General features: G+C 38.9%; 1 protein-coding gene across 3 annotated transcripts in view; it reads right to left on the minus strand.

Annotated features, from left to right (window-relative positions):
• Positions 1–19145, minus strand: part of cntnap2a (contactin associated protein 2a) — a 248014-nt gene that overhangs the window by 31347 nt on the left and 197522 nt on the right. For all 3 annotated transcript variants that reach the window (XM_086021181.1, XM_086021180.1, XM_086021182.1), the window contains 3 exons: positions 15113–15269; positions 12488–12615; positions 3005–3175 (listed from right to left, as the gene is read on the minus strand). In XM_086021181.1, the coding sequence (XP_085877307.1) occupies positions 3005–3175; positions 12488–12615; positions 15113–15269 (456 nt within the window). The remainder of the gene's footprint in view (positions 1–3004; positions 3176–12487; positions 12616–15112; positions 15270–19145) is intronic.

Raw genomic sequence — 19145 nt, forward strand, 5'->3', positions numbered from 1 at the left:
AACTGAGTTCACCACCAGTAATGCACAGTTCTCCTACTTATTTTTCTTTGCTTTTCACTCCAAACTCACTTATCCAAAAGTGCATTTCTGATTTGCCCAGTTAGCCTTGCCGTGTGACTCTTCACAAACTCTTAAAAGCTGTTATTAGTTTCTGCGACTTATCCATCATGAGATACTTGCCCAGAAAGCCAAAAATTGGTGGCCGCTTAGACTTTCACACACCTCAGGCCTTGTTAGGTCTTCACCCAACATGGACATTCATACAATTTTATAAGTCCCAGTCCAGTAGAGTATATTCCTCAGCTAAAATCCTGATCTGAAAATGACTGAGAATATTTATGACCTTGGGGGTAGAAGTGTTCTCAAGTCTCAAATGGCACATACACAGCCACGGAGGCGCCCAGAGGTAAAGACTTCCTGCATTTTAAGAGTCTTCTATACTGCCTCAAATCCTGTTAGCGGCAAGGATCGCACACTTAGTCTTCTTTGCAGCCTCTCAATTATGTCCATGCTTTCTTCTTTCTAGTGAGATTCAAAGAGAAATAGCATCTACCTGGCAGCTTTGTGTCTACCGAGGTCACAGTAATGTGCATTTTGCACAATGTCGTGTGCGCGTATGTGTGTGTGTGTGTGTGTGTGTGTGTGCAGCGTGAGAAATTTGAGTTCCTGCACCAACATTTTATTTGGGTCTAGTGCTAGTCATTTCATGGCCAGACTGGATTGCGGAAAATACAATTTTTGCACCATGCAAGGGGGCAGGGATTGAGTGTTAATATGTGACTAAGTGAGAGAGTGAACACATGCACACAATTCTGTTTTGTGATTGCAGGTACAACTGTGTGTGGTGGAGGAAAAATGCACGAGAGCACGGAAGATAGCGGGGGAGAAAAGAAATCAATGTTGTTGGGGGAATCTAAAGGGGGAGGGAATTTTTTTTACATCATGGCAACACGTACACACTTTTCTGAGTGAGACTTTGGGAATGTGATTTGCTGCAAACACCTTTGGAAGACAACATTCCACCCGTTGGCAAACTTCTTAAAACTTTGACATCCAGAATGGTGTAAAGGCATGTTGGCATTTTTGTCCGTCTGCAAAAATTAATAGTCTTTGGAGAACACTTTTTTTTATTCCAAAATCATTTGTGCGCTTGGCATCTGACAAAAAAAAAAAAAATGGCAGACTTGGCAAAGCAGCGGGGCAACGGGCAGCAAGCCGCCTTTGACACCAAATGCTCAAATCCACTTTGAATCCCAATGAGAGGCAAATGGTCATCTATCCGTGCGCGCGTTTGTGCCAGGACACACACCGTGATTAAATTGAAGATTGCAATTTTAATTGCAATTTTAACACTCTTAATCAGAGTGAAATCCAGCGTAGCTGCACGGTTAGTCATTTGGAATGTGAGAAAAGGATCATGGCAACCTGCTGCATGACATGTGAAAAGGGACTCCGAAAGGGAATGTTGCACAGATGTCATTTAGTACCCATCAATAATGCTTCCATTTCCTTCGTTCCATCTGCCTGTGTTGACTCTAAAACATTTAAGGACATGGGATTCAAATTTTTTATTTTCCTCTAAAATTGGCAAAGCTTTACAAAAGTGGCTTTTAAACTTGCACCAGGCCAGGTCACCAAAATCATAAATGCAGGCACCAGATCGCCTCCAAGGTGTACACAATTAGCCAATTAGTGACATTATCATTTCCTAGGAATGTTGTAGAAGTCATCATTTGAAAACTTCAGCAATTTGTTGTCTTTTTTTTCCCCCACAAAAACCTGGCATTTGGACATGGATGTGTAAACTTTTTTTTTATCCACTGTAAAAAGTGTATCAGAAAAGTTCCAGGACTGGTGCCAGAAAAGATATTGTAATCCAAACTACAAACTTCAACTTTCGCCATGGCCATCTTGATATCGTCCACGTCTCCAAAATAAGTCCCCTTGAGCTTTGGGACAAAGAAAAAAAAAAAAATCACGTCACTAGGTCAGGTGATTGCTCCAGCATAGCGATATTCTCCTCGTCCAGGAACTGTCGGACGACCAGGGCATTGTAAGCAGATGCGTTGTCATGGTGAAACAGCCACAAATTGTCTTGTCACACTGCTCACCTCTTCTTGAGTGCGCTGAAGAAAGCAAATGCCATACGATCCTTTCGTCGACATGCTGGTTGATTGTATGAAACATACTGAAGTGGAAAACTCGTCGAGCACGGTTTGAAACATCGTTAGTGACACCAGTCCAAAAATTTTACTAGCACATATTGTATAGAAAAAAATTAATTGAATGTATGTCAGGTGTCTTCAAAAGGATGAGTAATTTTATTTCAGTTAATTTAATTGTAAAGTTGTTAACCTTTCTTTGCACTTATATAACAGTGAATAATGGTAAAATGTTTAATTTCATTTAACTTCCTACATTTAACTTAATGCAATGCCTGCATGGTTAATAAAGATGCCATGGAAACCATTCTAGTCTGTAACTAGAACCGGTATCATGAAAAAGATTACCTTTGGGGGGCTTCCAAGAAATGTTGTTGCTGTCATGTGACTAAATAAGTTAACCACAATATAAGATACTTCTTGATAAAGTGCTGATGTGCTGAAACCAAAAAAAAAAAAGTAGTGATACGCTGTCACAGAACCTTATTATCTTTGCAAAGGCGGATGTTTCAACTCCTGAAGTGGATGTCATTACACTGTGAAGGTGTCCGTTTGCGAAAATACACACAATTACAGTGACTGTGTGGGCAAGTCCTCATGTGTGTCATCACATTAAAAGATTATGGGGGAGAATCTTTGAGAGGATGGAGGGTTTTTTTTCTCGACATTAAAGTAAAACAAAGCATGTGTTTCTGTGGAAAAAAATTACATTAAAAAGAATTAAAAAATGTACCAGAGTCAATGCAATTATAGTTTCATTTTAATTTGCTTTGGTCAATAATTGCTCTTTGCTGCCATATCATAGGAAAATGATTAGTGTGTGTGAAGGATTGAAAACTTACATTTCAGCTCTAAACGTATGAAGTCTGTGTTGCCGAGGTTTTCCAGGAACACCCCGTACGGTGCACTGGTCTTGAAATAGAATGAGATGTCAGCACTGGTATCCCCTTGGAAAGTGGCAAAGTGAAGGTAGGATGATGGGGTGGTGAACGAAGCGGCGTTCCAGTAGTTATCTGTAAAAACACACAGGAGAATTGGTTAAGAACCCACAGGTAGCCTTTTATGATCCGGCAGATCCCAAGGCCTCCCATTCACGTCCTTCCAGGTCTCATTGTTATTGCCCACAATAAATAATAAATCCTTTACCATAGTAAAGATTTCATTTTCAGTTTAAATATCCAACTAGATCCCCAAGTGCTATCTAGCTCATCTTATTAAAACACAATTATCTCACCCGGATTTCTTTGTGCTCCGCATTTAGTATTTCTTCAATAAAATGATTTCATCATTAAAAACTCACACTCCTATGGAGAGTTTTTAACGTAGCTAGTCAACTTCTGCAAGGTCAGTGAAATGTAATGAACAATTGATTATAATTTAAAACGCCAGCACAATCAGATAATGTCTTTTCATGTCATTCATTGGAATGTGGAGACACGCAGGAGATAGGCGCTAAAGTCTGGCTCGACTTCTGATAACTTTTCTAACGACTTATGATTGAAGCTGAAGAAGCGGCTGCTAATGAAGACAAAGTAGCTTCATGCTAAACAGCTGCTGATGAATTATCAGACTGTGGTTGATGAAGTGACGCCACCGTTGCTGCCTCCCTTCGCCTTGTCATGGCTCTGTGCGGCCCTGATTACTCAGGGGATGCTGGCGCGTGGGGGGGGGGGTGTTCATGAGGGGAGAAAACATTTTAAAAGTATACAATTTAAGACGATAAAGAAGATATTAAGAAGATATCTTGTTCTTTTCATTGGTACCCCTTGGCATTATTGGAATGTAAATCAACTTTTAATTCAGTAAGCATTGTCTCAAGACACAATATGATGTTTATTTAGGTGTAAGACAAGTGTTGCAAAAGCACAGCAAGCAGAGTTTTTGTCTGTGTTTTGCCTGTGTGTGTGCGCCTCCTGAATCTTTGCGATAAGTGTACCCGCATGACAAAGCTTAGGAACCGTTATCCTGATTGCCTTACATCCTGTCACCAGAGGCAAGGGCAGATAGCGGCCATGTATACACGGGTACAGTACAAAAATGCATGGCCACCTATTATTACTATTTCAATGACTTTGTATGTTTCAAATTAGAATACAGCATTGCTTAACTGCAGGACCTTTATGATTATTGCTGGATTGGGTTAATTCAGGCCACTGAAATAAATGTGTGGTCACTATGAAGCGCCACAGAAAGTTCATTTTTTCCTGAGTGGTTGAAAAACTCAGAGCTAAGATAATGACGACATTTTACTCTTATAAGGTACAAAAAAAAAAAAACAAAAAAAAAAAACATGGGAGCTGAAAAACATAGCAAGTAGACATTCTTATTGGACCAGTGTCAGTTTCTACAACTACTGAATGCTTCTTGACTCTGCATTGACAATATCAGACCACAACCACAAGTAAACAGGGTGAAAAAGTCAACGATAGTGGGATATTGATTTGTATGCACTGCCTGAAACGTCAAAAGCCGCCAGCAAGAAAGGGGACGAAAAGGCTGACAGCGACATATAGAAGCGGGAAGGACACAAGGATAAAGAAGTAGAGCCTGAGGCAGAGTCATGCTTCAGGAGGAGGGAGAGAGACAACAAGAGGAGAAAAAAAACGTGGGAGGTGAGGGAGAAAGAGCTCAAAGGATCTCAGGTATGAGGTGCAGGAAATTGGAGTGAGACAGAAAGTGAATGTTGGAGAGTAAACAGAGTTGCAGGGATGAGTAGTGTAGCCAAGGTATAGATCCGTTGTTTTTCCACTAAGAGACAACTAGTGGGTTGTGCTGTGTGGTACATGCATCACTTTCTCTTCCATCTTGCGATGGTTGATAAAACTTTTGTGCACATGAATGTCATTTTTGAATGTGTGATACTCAACGGGATGCATGTAGGAACTTCGACCCTATGGCATATTCTAAAAATACAATAAAACATGGCTCGCCTCGTGAAATTAAGATTGTGCTTTCCTGCATTCTACAAGACGTATTGCAACTCAAAAGGAGAGTGGACGCAAAGTAAAAAAGTGAGTGAGAAAGTTTGAAAGTCAATGTCCGACTTACAAAACACATCACGCACATTGAGCTGAAGTTTTTCAGCTTGGAACACTTTGCCGTTTCTTTCGTACTCAATGTGGAAATTATTTGTTGCTGCTCAGAGCAACAAATATACTGTGTGAATATGCAATTGTTAAATGCCTTTTCACACTGCACTTAGTAATGTGCAGCGCATTCATTGTGACTGTAATTTTTGATAATATCTGATATTATATTTGGCATTACGGTAATGTCAGGAAGGCCAGCCCCTTATGATTTAAAAGCTACAGTAGTTGAAAAGTATCATTCAGCGGTTTGGTGATGAAGTACTGCTGACACAGAAATCCAATAAAATCTTTTTCCATAATTTCCCCACAATTCTTGAAACACCGGATTGATGTTAAATCAAGTACATGTGCTGAATATAAATGTGGCCTCTGCATTTTTTGTTCTTTGTTTATGCTCTCAATGAAAAAGAGTTTGGACACCAAGGCTTATGCCATAAAAGCAGTTGATGCCCCCCCGGCCCACCCCTCACACACTCACACACTCAAAATCTTATTTGGTGAAGCGTCTGAGCTTCTAATCTTAACTCTTTTGTGCTCCTGCATGAACATTTTTGATGTTACGTTTCAGCACACAAGAAAGCAGCGTGCCTTTCAGCGAAATTCAAATCGAGTCATAAGTGCTTTCCTTGACAAGCCGTTTTATCCGTCTAATTGGTTCTCAAGGTGCAAACAGGAAATTGTCATTCTGTTTATGCTGCCTCTTGTGCTCTTTGTCTGAAGTGTTTCGGCTCTGCCAAAGTACCGTAACGTTGGTGTTGAGGAAAAGCAGTAAGCCCCCGCCCCCCTCCTCCACCTTTTCAAAATGTATAATATCTCAAGACTTCACATTGGCCTTCACTGTCATCTATTTGATTTGAGTTCCATTTGCTCATAATTAATAGAAGTCCACGATGCAACGGTCATTTTGTATTGTATGAGGGCCACTGTAGTGTTGAGATAAATATATAAACTGAAAATACCATGATGAGATGGTGAGGAAGAACACAAAATAAAATAGAACCATCTAGCACCAGCAGATGGTACAGATGACTGGTTTGACCCATTTGGTCGTGAGCATGGATATATCCCAAACAGTCAAACACATTAAAAATGGAAATTCAGGCCTGCCATTAGGAGATGTTCAGTGCTGATAATCATGCACAAACATAGTGTTTGCCAGTAGAATATCGTGCAATTATGTTTGTATTTCATGGAAAACAAGTTTGTGAGTTTTCTGACAATTGCATTTTGGCTGTGAGAAAATTATAGTGTGATTTTATAGTGTTTTTAATAGTTATTTGTGTGCGACAGATATGTTTTGCATCTCATAATAGTATTCATTTCTTGTATTGTAATTGGTTAATTTCTCTCAATCTGGTTTTGTAATCATTTTGTTTGTCGTCATTTTCCCCACTCAATCAAACATTCACAAGTCATTTCTTGTCTATAAATGGTGCGACAATTACAATTTCATTTTATCTCTTATTTTTTGGGTTATGCTATAGTTATCGCACAATACACAGGAAGTCCACCAATCTGTTTTCCAGGTTTGGTCACGCGACCTTCCCTCTGTGTTTAGTTACAAATGGAAACATGAAAGCATTTTATTTATAACCAGAAAGAATCTTTTTGCAACTGCATGAATTAAAACATTTTTAGATACAATTTTTGTTTGTCATTTATAGTTGCACGAATCCCGAATATAACCCAGTGACTCTTCAAGTAATTTCTTCAAAATAAAAAGCTCAGTAAATTTCACCCGAAAAAAATGTTTGCAGTGATCGAGATAAACAAATGTGTATATCTACCAGTATATATTTTTAGACTAAACACACAAACGTAATTTCCTTTCTTGTTTTCAACAACAGCAATGAGCCCTTGCTACTTGAGAGAATAGATTTCCCATTTATTATTTTTATTATGTTCACTGCCTCACTTTAACACAAGCCACTCGTCACACTGCATGTGCGTTCCATTATTATGACAGGATATTCACTCAAATGCCTCATAGCATTTCCTAAAATTAATTTTCACTCCTGTCTACTATTAATATTACTTGCTGAACCCATTTTACCATAAGTAAATGAGACTAATTCCTCTCTGTCTAGCTGATGACTGTACAGCCTCCTATTAAAGTAGCCAGGGCAATGGGTTCCATTAATGCCAAAGCATGTGCACACACTTGCTCTTTAATGCATGTACCAAAAGTTTCCCCCCCCCCAAAAAGACATTAGTCATTCCCTTTGAAAGCCATAATCGTATGGCAGCCCAGCGTCATGCGCAGTATGCGAGGCATCAATCTTGCACCGAGTTTCTATTCAAAAGTGACATTTCTAATATCTGTTTAATGGGCCAACTATAATATGGGTCTCATGTTCACATTTCTTAGTCAGCAATATGGCGTCAAATATCTCAAAGTCATCGTCATTTTAAAGTTAGTCCGCTCATTTGAAACGCACTTGCTGGATAATAGAGTGAGATAACAATAAATATGGCCCCGTCAAGTGAGAGCGCGGTCCGTCTTTGGTAATTGCGCCGGCCATACTGCCATGCACACACACACTGACGCACACGCGCAGATGTGATGTCATGGGTCATTTAATAACGGTTTGTTTGTATGTTGGCAGCTCCATGATGATGAGACATTAGGAAGAGCGCGGCCAGATTGTTGATGAGAGGCCCATAATGAGTATGACACAAGCAAGGAGCCAGGCCAGGTGGTTTGTCATGTTCTGCATCCTAAACAGAACCAGGCCACTTCCTGTCGGACAAACGGAGTTTAACAGTCTGCTATTTCATCACGGAACACCTCGGTGGGTTTTAAATGTATCTCAGTGAGCGTTAAAAGGCTCATATCTACACTTGTGCCGAGCAATGAGATTGCACGGGTCCACTCCATTATTTCTTTTAGTATGAAAAATGTGCAGTCAACAAGATGATACACAAAGCATTATTATCGTAATGATCAAACTGCCTTGCACCAGAGATTAAATCCATATTTTCTTTTCTTACGCTCGGGTTATTACTTTACAGAACACCTGTGGTGCTTTGTTACGTCAAACCCCAGTTGCAAACATAACCCTTTATCTCTAATGTGTTCCAACCATCTATTTTCTAACTCCTACAATATCCAAAATAAAATATTGAAAAAGAGAAAAACACTAACAGATGACATGAGTAAAAATAAATACATTTAAAAAAAATCAAACAGTTGAAGGAGCTCATTCAGTTTCATGTTTTTACAATGAGGAATTTGAAAGGTGCAATCATTTGTGTAACACTTGAGACCAACTTTTTGATACAAGCATGAGTTGTAGTCAAGGTGTGGAGACCGAGAAATAATTTAAGCGGGCACATATCATGGGATCATAATTGGGAGGTCACGATATCCAAATGTCACTACATGATAATATCACGATATGAACCTCACGATACGATAATTAGCATGGTATTGTGGGGAGGTTGGCGATATATAAAAAGCTCACGATACCGTATAAAAGCTTACGATATTGTAAAAAAAAAAAAAAAAAAAAAAAAGAGCTCATCTATAGGAACCATCAAAATATTCAGTTTTTCTACATAATAACAGCATTCACAAAGAAATAGGCTTGGCCAGTCATGCGCCCTTATTGGTGATTAGCATGGGAAAACAACTTGGGCTTTTAAACAGATTTTCTGCTATTAGTATCGTGACATGACGACGACGATATATCATGGCAATTTTAATATCGCAATATCCCGATATTGCCGATGTTGTGACATCCCTCGATCATAATGTTACTTTTCTGGAAATGATGTTAGTGGATGAGTAGTACATAATAGGCACTTTTACAGGCTGGCAAGGGTTGGCAGCTGCTACCTTCACCAAATGCCTTGACGCCCCAGTTGCCACCCCTACTGTTGGCAATGGATCTATCAATACTAAATTCAAAATTGTATTATAAATGGTCCTGGCATTAGCTCCATAGTGTGTATAAATGTTTTAATCACCAGTTTAGAATTCACTTCCACTCTGACCCAACCTCCTTTCAACAAGAAATTGTTGTGTCCTACTGGACATCCAATTAACGAAAAATGTCAAGTCCATTTTACCTTGACTATCTCAGGCTGACCACAGACAGTTGGATAAGGTATAATTTGTTTGTGGTTGCTTTATGTTTAGTACAGTGTGTTCAAATGGTCTGTCAAGTGTGACAACTTGAAATGTACTTAGCAGTATTTTTACGTGTTTGGCGTTTAATGAGGTGCCACAGCAGGGGTAACTATCTAGCTTACATCGAGGCTTGCTGCCTGGATATACTAAACGATATTTTGAAAACAATACATTGTAAGACCTTCCAAGGATCACGGGAGACTGTCAGTAAAGTCACCTCTAATTACAACAAAACACAGGTACTTTATAATACGGTGGGACGATTTTGGATCATTTTATGAGGGAAAAAATGCATTTTATTCACAAGATTTTACAGTACTATGCATAAGTGAAACAGTGGTCAAGTGTGTTCAAGCCTCCGGGGGGCGTCACAAAATCAGGAAAACAAAGGTAGTTGAACTGCATGCATATCAAAACTAGTTATTACAGTTAACTCTTAAAAAGGAAAAGCTAACATAGGGCATTAACTTTAATTTGACTGATATGATATGATTACTGCATATGATACCAAACAAGTCCCCCACCTCCTCCTCTTGCCAATTGGTATCTGCTCGCTCACTGTGCGGGAGTGGCAAATTTATTGACGTGACCCTTTGTCGATATGTCAAAACAGCTTCAACTGTCTGGAGCCCAGGGAAGAAAAAAGAAGAGAAGTAAAAAGGAGAAAGAAAGAGGTAAAGTAAATCACTATCTCAGTGACGAAATGAAGCATCAATTGCACTGCGCCAGTTTATTTCACTTGTTGTATTACAGCTATTTTGTTGTTGTTTGTAAAGTGCTTTGTTACAGCTGTAGCTGTTGTGAAATGAGCTATATAAATAACATTGTATTGTATTGTATTGTATTGTTGTTTGTCTATATCTGCCCTACGATTGGCTGCTGGGTGTTTCAGGGTGTACTACACCACTCACTCAATTAACTGCAATAGGCTCCAACATGCCTGTGACCCAAATGAGGACAAGCGGTATAGACAATGGATGAATATAGTATATTGATTTACATTTTACATTAGGTAGATACTACATATCGTTGAACATAGGAAGTACTGATAATCCTAAATGTGTTTGAGAACTCAAGCTTCTTTTCCATTATCGACCGTGAAAAGATCGTCAAGCGTGACTGATGTGATGGGTGAGTGTTGCAATTAATCAGCAGGAGTGAAACGCCACAGGTTGGAACACAACACAGCACAGGAGAACTGAGGGCACAAATGGTCAATAGGTCAGGAGCTGCCAAATCGGTGGGTGTCTTTCACTTGACCACTAGCCAAATAGAGTGCATTGATTATATGAACTTTGGGAGGGAAACAAGATGTGTCACAAAATAAAAATCAAGCGTCAACTACAGGGAAATACATGAAAGTGGATAAAAGATGAAGATCATAAAGAGATGTCTTTTTGATGTCACATGCATACATAAAATCTGCTCATATTCACATACATTCTCCCCCACTGTAGACAGCACAAATGAGCTAAAAAAAAAAGTTTCCTAAATAATGTGCATGTATAAGCACCATGCTACTTACACACTCAATTACAAACTCTGTATTATAATGAGGCAAACTGCTATGCATGATCACCTTTCACTTGTTCCCTCTTCTGGTATTTTTAATTGAAAGCCAGTCAAACCAGCAGCAGTAAAGTCTAAAAGAGGCTTAACGCTTTCCAAAGGTTTCTAACAATGCCTCAAAGGACAGTACGCAGCTAAATCAGCCTAATAATGTGCTATTTCTATTACCATTAGCAAAAATTGTCCTCTTCTTGGGGGTAATTACCATAATAATGTCCCAAGTGCTTCCCCTATCTGCCTTTCATATTACAACTTTATAGTCACAAGGACAATAGACACCAGAGTGGCAATAGGTTGTTGTTTTTTTGCAGGGTGGGGGAGTACAAAACAATAACAAAATACAAACAACAGTGGTACGTCATGGACGCTGACTTTTACTCATTAATTCGAGTGTTATTTACATCTCCCTTTTAATAAAGTACACAAACACAGGAAGCATGATTACAGCCGAATCACTATTAATTTGAAATATATCTTCATCTATCTATGCCAGCGGCATATAGTGATGCTCTGACAGTGTCCTTGACTGCTGCTGTGTCTTTTGTGCTTTATTTATGAGCCAAAACATGGAACAAAGTGTTGTAAAATGGGAATTGTTAGCAATATGGCAGGAAATTGTAAGATTGGCCATTCAGTTGCTGTACAAGTAGAAAAAAAAAGTAAACTCCATGAAGCAGGCTTCCATTTTGTAATTTGTTGTTCTGGTTCATAAATACATTTTGCATATCAGTTTTCCTGTTCGTCTGCCACTCACCTCAAACAAGATATTACAACTATAATCCAGCCCGCTCAAGTTTTCTCTGCCAAATTGTTAGGAAAATAATCCAACAGCATCCTGAAGATGCAGTCCTTTAAAGATCATAACCATTTAAAATATGCCTCGCCTTGGAAATTTCTCCAACTTAACACCAACATTCAAAGCTGCCATTTGCTAGCCCTGACCGTTAAAAGGCTTTGTGCGCTGTCAACAGGAGCATTTTTAATAAGCGCGATAACAAGACTGGAGGTGTTCTTTTGATCCAACCTTTACTGAACCCTTCACGAAAAGGTTACACAGCCATGACTCTGCAACCAGCTGAGAATTTTGGAAACGATAGTCTTCTCAGCAGCTTAGGTTATTAATGCACATATTTTCTCTTAATTAGGCCATTGCTACTGCACTAATTCAGCCTTATGCCCTAAAATATCTTTCATACCTGCAGCTAATCCACTATGTGCTCTCCGTGTTTCATCTTCCTGAACAGGCCTCTTGTAAAGATTGAAGTTTCTTTTAAGATCCACTGATCATTATAAAGCAGTGTGCTCAGGCTTTGAGTCACAGTGGTGACCTTTAACTTGCTTTGAAAGAAACTCCTCAGCGCTCACCGTGTAGCTGAAATGTATTTCTAGTTATAATTCACTTCCATGGATGTCGGGTGGAACAGAAATCCACCAGATTCGGCGGACTGCGGTGAAAAAAAAACTTGCTCCCTGTGGCAATTGTCTTTTACTGGACATTATTACCACCTACAGTACTCATCAATGACTAAACTCACCATCTCCCTGGCAGCGCAAAGGTCCAACAGTCAGCTTGGCCTCGGAGCCAGCTCGGTTGGTGTCGCCCACTGCAACCTGGCTGACTGGCAGGTGTTCCTTATATGTCAAAAGACCAGAATCTTCTCTCCTGGAGGACAAAGTCAAACACAAATCAGCCGAGTAAAATGTCATACTCTGAACTTGATGAAATGTGGTTCCGAGGGTGAAATGAACAAAAAAGAATTAATTCATCATGATAATAATGTGTTAATAAGAGAATCAATTATATTGGGCAAATGAATACATTTATTACTTGCATCATTAAACTTATCACATTACCTTTTCAACTGACATTATAAAATAAGATGGAGTATTTAATTTAGCTACAACTGGAATGAGCTGTAGAAAAAGAATATTGGAAGTGTGTGCAATCTGAAAATAGAATTGTGGGAAGTATTTTAAAAAGCGAATGAGACAAACACAGAAATATCAATAAGACTTATTTGTTGTCCTGTCAGTTTTGAAGATGAAGGGAAAGATAAAATCAAATAAAACCACTCATCCTCGCTAACACACACAGCAATTAGTACAAGACTAAGATTAGTACAAGACTAAAAACAGTTGGGTTAAAAATAACACAATTTTGGGTAAAAAAAGAACCGATCCACTACTTGGGTCAATTTGACCCAATTTTCTGGGTTGTTTTGCAGAAAACAACCCCAAAATTGGGCTGTTTTGTACAGAAAAATGCAAGAATGTGGGTCGAACTGACACAATTTGTGGGTCTGTCCATTTTCTACCCAAAACTGTGTTGTTTTTAACCTGTTTTTAGAGTGCAACATGCACACTGCACAGCCATAGCCAATTGTGTTAGCTCATGAGCAATTTCAATCAGATGGTTGAAAAACATTGTGACATTCAACATTCTGTCAATATTGCTTTTCAATTTAGACTGCTCACCACAATAGACAAACATCCCCCCCCAACAAAAAAAAGAGCATTATAAAGTGCTGCAGATGAGATTCATATATTCAGTGATGGTGTAAGCCACTTACAATACTCAGCAATGGCGTGTGTGATCATGAAACAAAATGTGTGCTTAATAGGTCCCTTGACCTTTGCTATTTGAGTTTCAGAATAAATGAGTTGCTTCAAAACTTCAGCGGAAAAAAAAAAAGTTTTGTTCAGGATTTCTGTGGGTGACCTTTAAGAATTAACTCAAAGGGTGAAAGCTGGCAAATTAATTTAGAGGTTCCTGGACCAGAATCAGGTTTGTTGATTTGTAATTTAGGAATGTCGTTAGAAAGGGCTACTCTACAAATCTTGTTTCCATGATTTCCAAGTAATCCCTCACAGCCGCTGGGGCTGAGTATCGGCATCGGACGGGTGTCCCCAGAACTCTGGGCTTGGAGAGTTGATCTCCGCTGTCAAAGTGTCCTTGAGCGAGATGACCTGACAATTGTGTTGCTGCCTGGGAAGGCTGGAGCCTTAATGTGTGAATGGCAACTTTAAAAGCACACTGGGCATTGCAGTCGCCCACAATTTAGAAGTGTTACATATGGTACATTCAATCTCCATCTCCTTCCACTCAAACTGGAACTGCACAAATGGTAAACAACTTGGGCTTTTAAACAGATTTGCTGCTATTAATATCGTGACATGACGACGACGATATCATGGCAAATTTAATATCGCAATATCTCAATATTGCCGATATTGTGACATCCCTAATACTGGGCAAGGTTCCACTGTATAAGCATTTAAATGTCATTACCTGAGGATTTAGGCTGTTCGTCAGCTAGCATTAGCGAGTGCCTTTTCAGAGGTGTGTGCATAGCCCTTGTTATTTTATTATATTTGACGATATATTTGTATTAGTGCTGTCAAACGATTCAAATCTTTTAACTAATTAATCGCAAAATGTTCTATAATCAATCACGATTAATCGTATTTGTCAAATACAATATTTTACAAAGCTTGGAACTGATATTTACTTGAGCAAAATCTTAATGTGGAAAAAAATGTAAGCATATTTCGATTCAAAGACTGTTCTAATCATTGAATATGATTCTTTTCCTGTAAAATACTGTAATCCTGTCAAATAAAATGATTTCGTTGAACAATACACCAAAGACGTAAAACTAATATGGTATTTGAATTTGGCTTTTCAAAGTGGGCAAATTAGTTTGGATTTCTCCAATGACCCGTCAAGCAACTTTTTAAAGTAAAACTATGTAGAAGTCTGTTTTTGCGACAGTGACTCTCCTAAGTTTGGCTGCACAGTGAGCAGAGGTCAGCTCCTACAGGAAGTAAATAAAACTGAGTTAACTGAGCTAATTTTTTTAGTGCGTTGTAAAATTTAAATTAAGCTCAATAGTTAATGTTTTAAATTTGACAGCTCTAATTTGTATATTTCATAAGTGACTGCTGCCAAAATATACAGTAACACATTTCCACACACTTGAAGCAACGCGGCCTGTTTTCACATCTGTGTTGTTAATGCCAAAACGCAGGATTGGAGAATAGTATACTCAAACTCTAGCAGTCAATGTAGAGTAGGAAAGCGGAAGTGTCAGTTTAACCAGAAATGTGTACTGCTTTTGCATTAACCACACAGTTGTATCTGATATTACAGTCCAACTTACCATTGTGAGTGGTCGGCATCACAGTTGCAGTCGTACTTGGGGTCAGTGCAGTTCCTGTCGATGCCGCAGGCACATTTCTGGATGCCAGGACCCGAGCCTCCCCAGTAGAAATGCTTCTCACTGCCCCTGCCTACCCACCAAGTGTAGGGAGTCCCATCTGGGGAAGAAAACCACAAAATCTTCAGATGGTGTATTGGATGTTGACGTAGTTGCTGAATCCTAGAATCAGAGAAAAATCCCCCAAAACAGATATCATAAACTTTAACGAGAGCCAAGTTACTGAACTGCTGAAACTCACTCTTATTACCGACTGATTAATTGTTGAATGGTTAAATGTTTGAGGTACTTGGGTTCATGTGATTCATGTTGGCAATAGCCACTGCATGCTGACTGTAATGTATTGGTTTAATATATTTTACACAGCTGGATAGCTCACTAGTTCATAGATCATGTCTGTAATTGGACTTTTCCGTTAAAATACCGAGCTTTGGCCTTTAAGCCTTAAAACAGCTGTGTGGAAAAGCTGGCGAGCCAATATCACTCTGGGTAATGATGGTACTGCAGCGGCAAGTCTTATAAATAACAAATGAACGTGATCAGTGAATGGCTAGAACGTGCCGCAAACTTGAAGCACACATCAATATACATCAAATAATAATATGAACAGAAAAGGGTAATTATGATGATGATCTGCAATTGATTATGTTACAGATGCTCATTGGAGGATGAGGGGCTAATGGGTAAAATGTATTTTTGAAAAGAAATACAGGTATTGCTACATTCGCCTCAGGAAATATAAATAGTTATGCAGAGGAACACAGTACTTGTCTTCCAATATACACCAATAAAAGTGGAAATTGAACGCTATTTCATTTACCCCCCTGACTCTTGCAAAAGCAAACTACCTCGTCCATACCATTTTGGTGGATTTCATTACATTTTCAAAGTCATATTTTTATAGCAAATGCAACCATATTTGTTATCTTAATAATCATTATTTTAACTTAATTTCCAGAGCAATAAAAAAAAAAAAACTACCACAGAGGAAACGGTGTTGATTGAACATAAAATACATGAATATAACAAATAGCATAATAATGATAATAATAATAACCAACCCAAAATAAACATGTCAATGCCAACTTCCTTGGCCAAACAATATCCAGTGCTGTACAGCAACAAACGTCAGAGAATAAAATACTGTTGTAGTTTCAGCCTTCTTCCAGCCAAACTAAACAATACCACATCAATATTCCATCATAGACAATGGATGTCACAGTTGTAAAGCAATTGCTTCCCTATGTGTTTGTCCTGGTAACATTTAACACATTTGTCAGTTATGGGAGAGAAGGAAGAAATCAATGCATAGAAACATATACACGGACAAATTCAACCTGGTCCGTTTAGGGTTATTTGATTTTAAAATTCTGAAATCACAGCTGTATTTTTTACTTAGTTATATAACATGCACATTTTGTTGAGCTAATGAAGATCCAATCCATAGTTAATGTGTCCATAGGAAATCATAGACAAAGTTCAGCACACACATTATCATCCTGACTGAATAATTTTGTCATGCAACTATATTTTTCTTGAAGCGAAATGCCACACATTTATGAAGAGTACAAGAGCAATGCAGGTGAGCTGAGAGAAGAAACAAGTGTAGGAGTATGCACATGGTACAAGGTGCAATGAGAATCATGTAGTGTGCCAGTTCCAAGTCTCATATGAGCTGGCGCTTAAGCTCTGCCAAAACAAACTGACTGAAGAGAGGAGAGAGTGAGGAAGAGCGGGGGGGGTGGGCCCGCGGATGACAGCATGGATGGAAAGAGACGTGCAGGAGGAGGACAGAGGTGGAATTGTAGTGACAGAGGACTCAAACAGAGAGCCATGAAGAGAGGGCTCGCTGCGTTACTCGGCTGAGAAGCTTAGCACAGAGTGTGCCTGTATGTATGTGTGTGTGTGTGTGGAGGCGAGAACGTCCGCCTTTGGTTGTGTCAGAAACAATCCAGGTATTATAGTATAACAAGTATTTAGTGTACCACTAAGTCGCTAAAGATAATAGAAAGAACAACAATGAATTTCAAAGATGAGTAAGTTGAAACGGGTCTACAGCCTTAGATTCTAGTAAATTTATTCAGGACAGAAAAACAAACGGTTTATTCAGAGCAATACGGTTGCATATACTCCTGGAAAACCACTTTTCCCACCAGCCTCAACTAAAGACAAATATAGTAAATTAAATTGGAAAAATATATATATATATATATATTACACTAAATTACGGAAAATATTGAATCAGCTCTCATTTTTAACCATAACCTGAACTTTTTGTACAAAAAAAAAAACACTGTAATAAATAATTGACTCATTTCTGGGTGAATTAATAAATGCTTTAATTTACTTAAGTCATTACCAGACTACCAGACACTTTCTCTTTTACCCTAACATTTGAAAAAACTTGAAAAAAATATAAATAAGTTCTGGGATTGAATGGCTGGACCGTCAAAAAACAAGTAAATCCTTCAATGGCAGTGAATGATTTAATGAATATGTGCTACAGTCACTGATGGTGTAGTGAGTGCTTCACATGTTCAGTTTCCACTAAACAACTTGAATGTGAGTGTAAATGTTTGCCTCTGCATATACCTTGTGTTTATACGCCCTAATGACCAGTTAAGAGTAGACTGCCTTTCACCCAATGACAGCTTGGATAGGCTTCAACACAGCCACAACATTGAACACGGTAAGCCGCATTAAACGTGGATAGGTGAATATATGCTAATTTTTAGTCTTCTGAGCTGTGGTAAAAATACAGAAGCATATTCCCGCACACCTCGGCCATCTTTGTGGACTGTGTTGCAGCTGGACATGCCATTTAGAGGTTTGAGGATGTGCATGTTTACAGTGGGCCTGAAGAGCAAAACACAGCAACAAATACCTAAGCAACAAAACTACACAAAAGCAACTAAAAAAAAAGATCATACCAAAAGACACAAAACGCTGTCGTATTTTGCACTTTAGAACCACTGTATGACTTGAAAATGTATTAGTTAATTTTGAAGCAATATCGTATCAGTTTTTTTTAAATACAATTTGCTTCTTCCAATTCTCATTTTCACTTGAGCTGTAACAAAAGACAACTTTCTAAGCTGGAAAAATCGGAGCGACGGTTTACACAATACACAAGAGACAACCACACGAGAGATATGTAAAATAAACGGCCCAAATTCATGTACAATTTGATCCACTTCTTTCACTTGCATCCATTGCGTCCTTCCCTTACCGTCAACAAACATGCTAAATGTTCCCGGAGGAAAAAAATCTATTGGAAAAGTAAAGCCTTGGGTTGGGTTGAGTTGAGTTGAGTTGCGTTGCCTTGGGTCCCCCGCAGCCCACCCAACACGCGCGCACACACACAACTGTATTATGATGAATGTATCAATCTCTGCATGGCCAAGCCAAGGACACAGTGAGCAACTTGTGTAGAGACAAAAGCGCACAACCTTCCACCTCTGCCTTAGACACCATTTCCTTTTTAGTTAACCGTAACAAACCCTTCAACTGCTTTTAGCAGCCCATTCTGAGCTACAGTCGACAAACTGAATTGTCGAGTTGTCGTTTTGGCTACCAATTCGCCCGGTAAAGCTCCCTTTGATGCTACTGATAGGAGCTTAACATTCATATGTAAACATTTTAATATATCAGGGCAACAGAGCAATAATACACTCATTTTAGTATGCCACTACTTGTCAAGAAAAGTTCTGTTGTGTCATGGTTTGTTTGCAAGGTACAGTATATTAGAACAGCATAAGTTTTAAGGAACCTAACCATAAAAAGAAATGTGTTTCAAGACCATCGTGTCAGCTCTAACCTCCCCCCTGAGGACTCATTAAAATGGTTTCATTGAGGATAACTTGGCATGGTTTCTACAGCCAGCCCTACATGGGAGTCTATATTTTATGTAATCCAAAATATATCTGCGTGAGACCAATTTTTGACAACTGGCATCATGAGTCAAAGTCAGGAGCCG

Source organism: Filicampus tigris, chromosome 21, assembly GCF_054856515.1.
Source record: "Filicampus tigris isolate MCC_2025a chromosome 21, RoL_Ftig_1.0, whole genome shotgun sequence".
Taxonomy (NCBI): Eukaryota; Metazoa; Chordata; class Actinopteri; order Syngnathiformes; family Syngnathidae; genus Filicampus; species Filicampus tigris.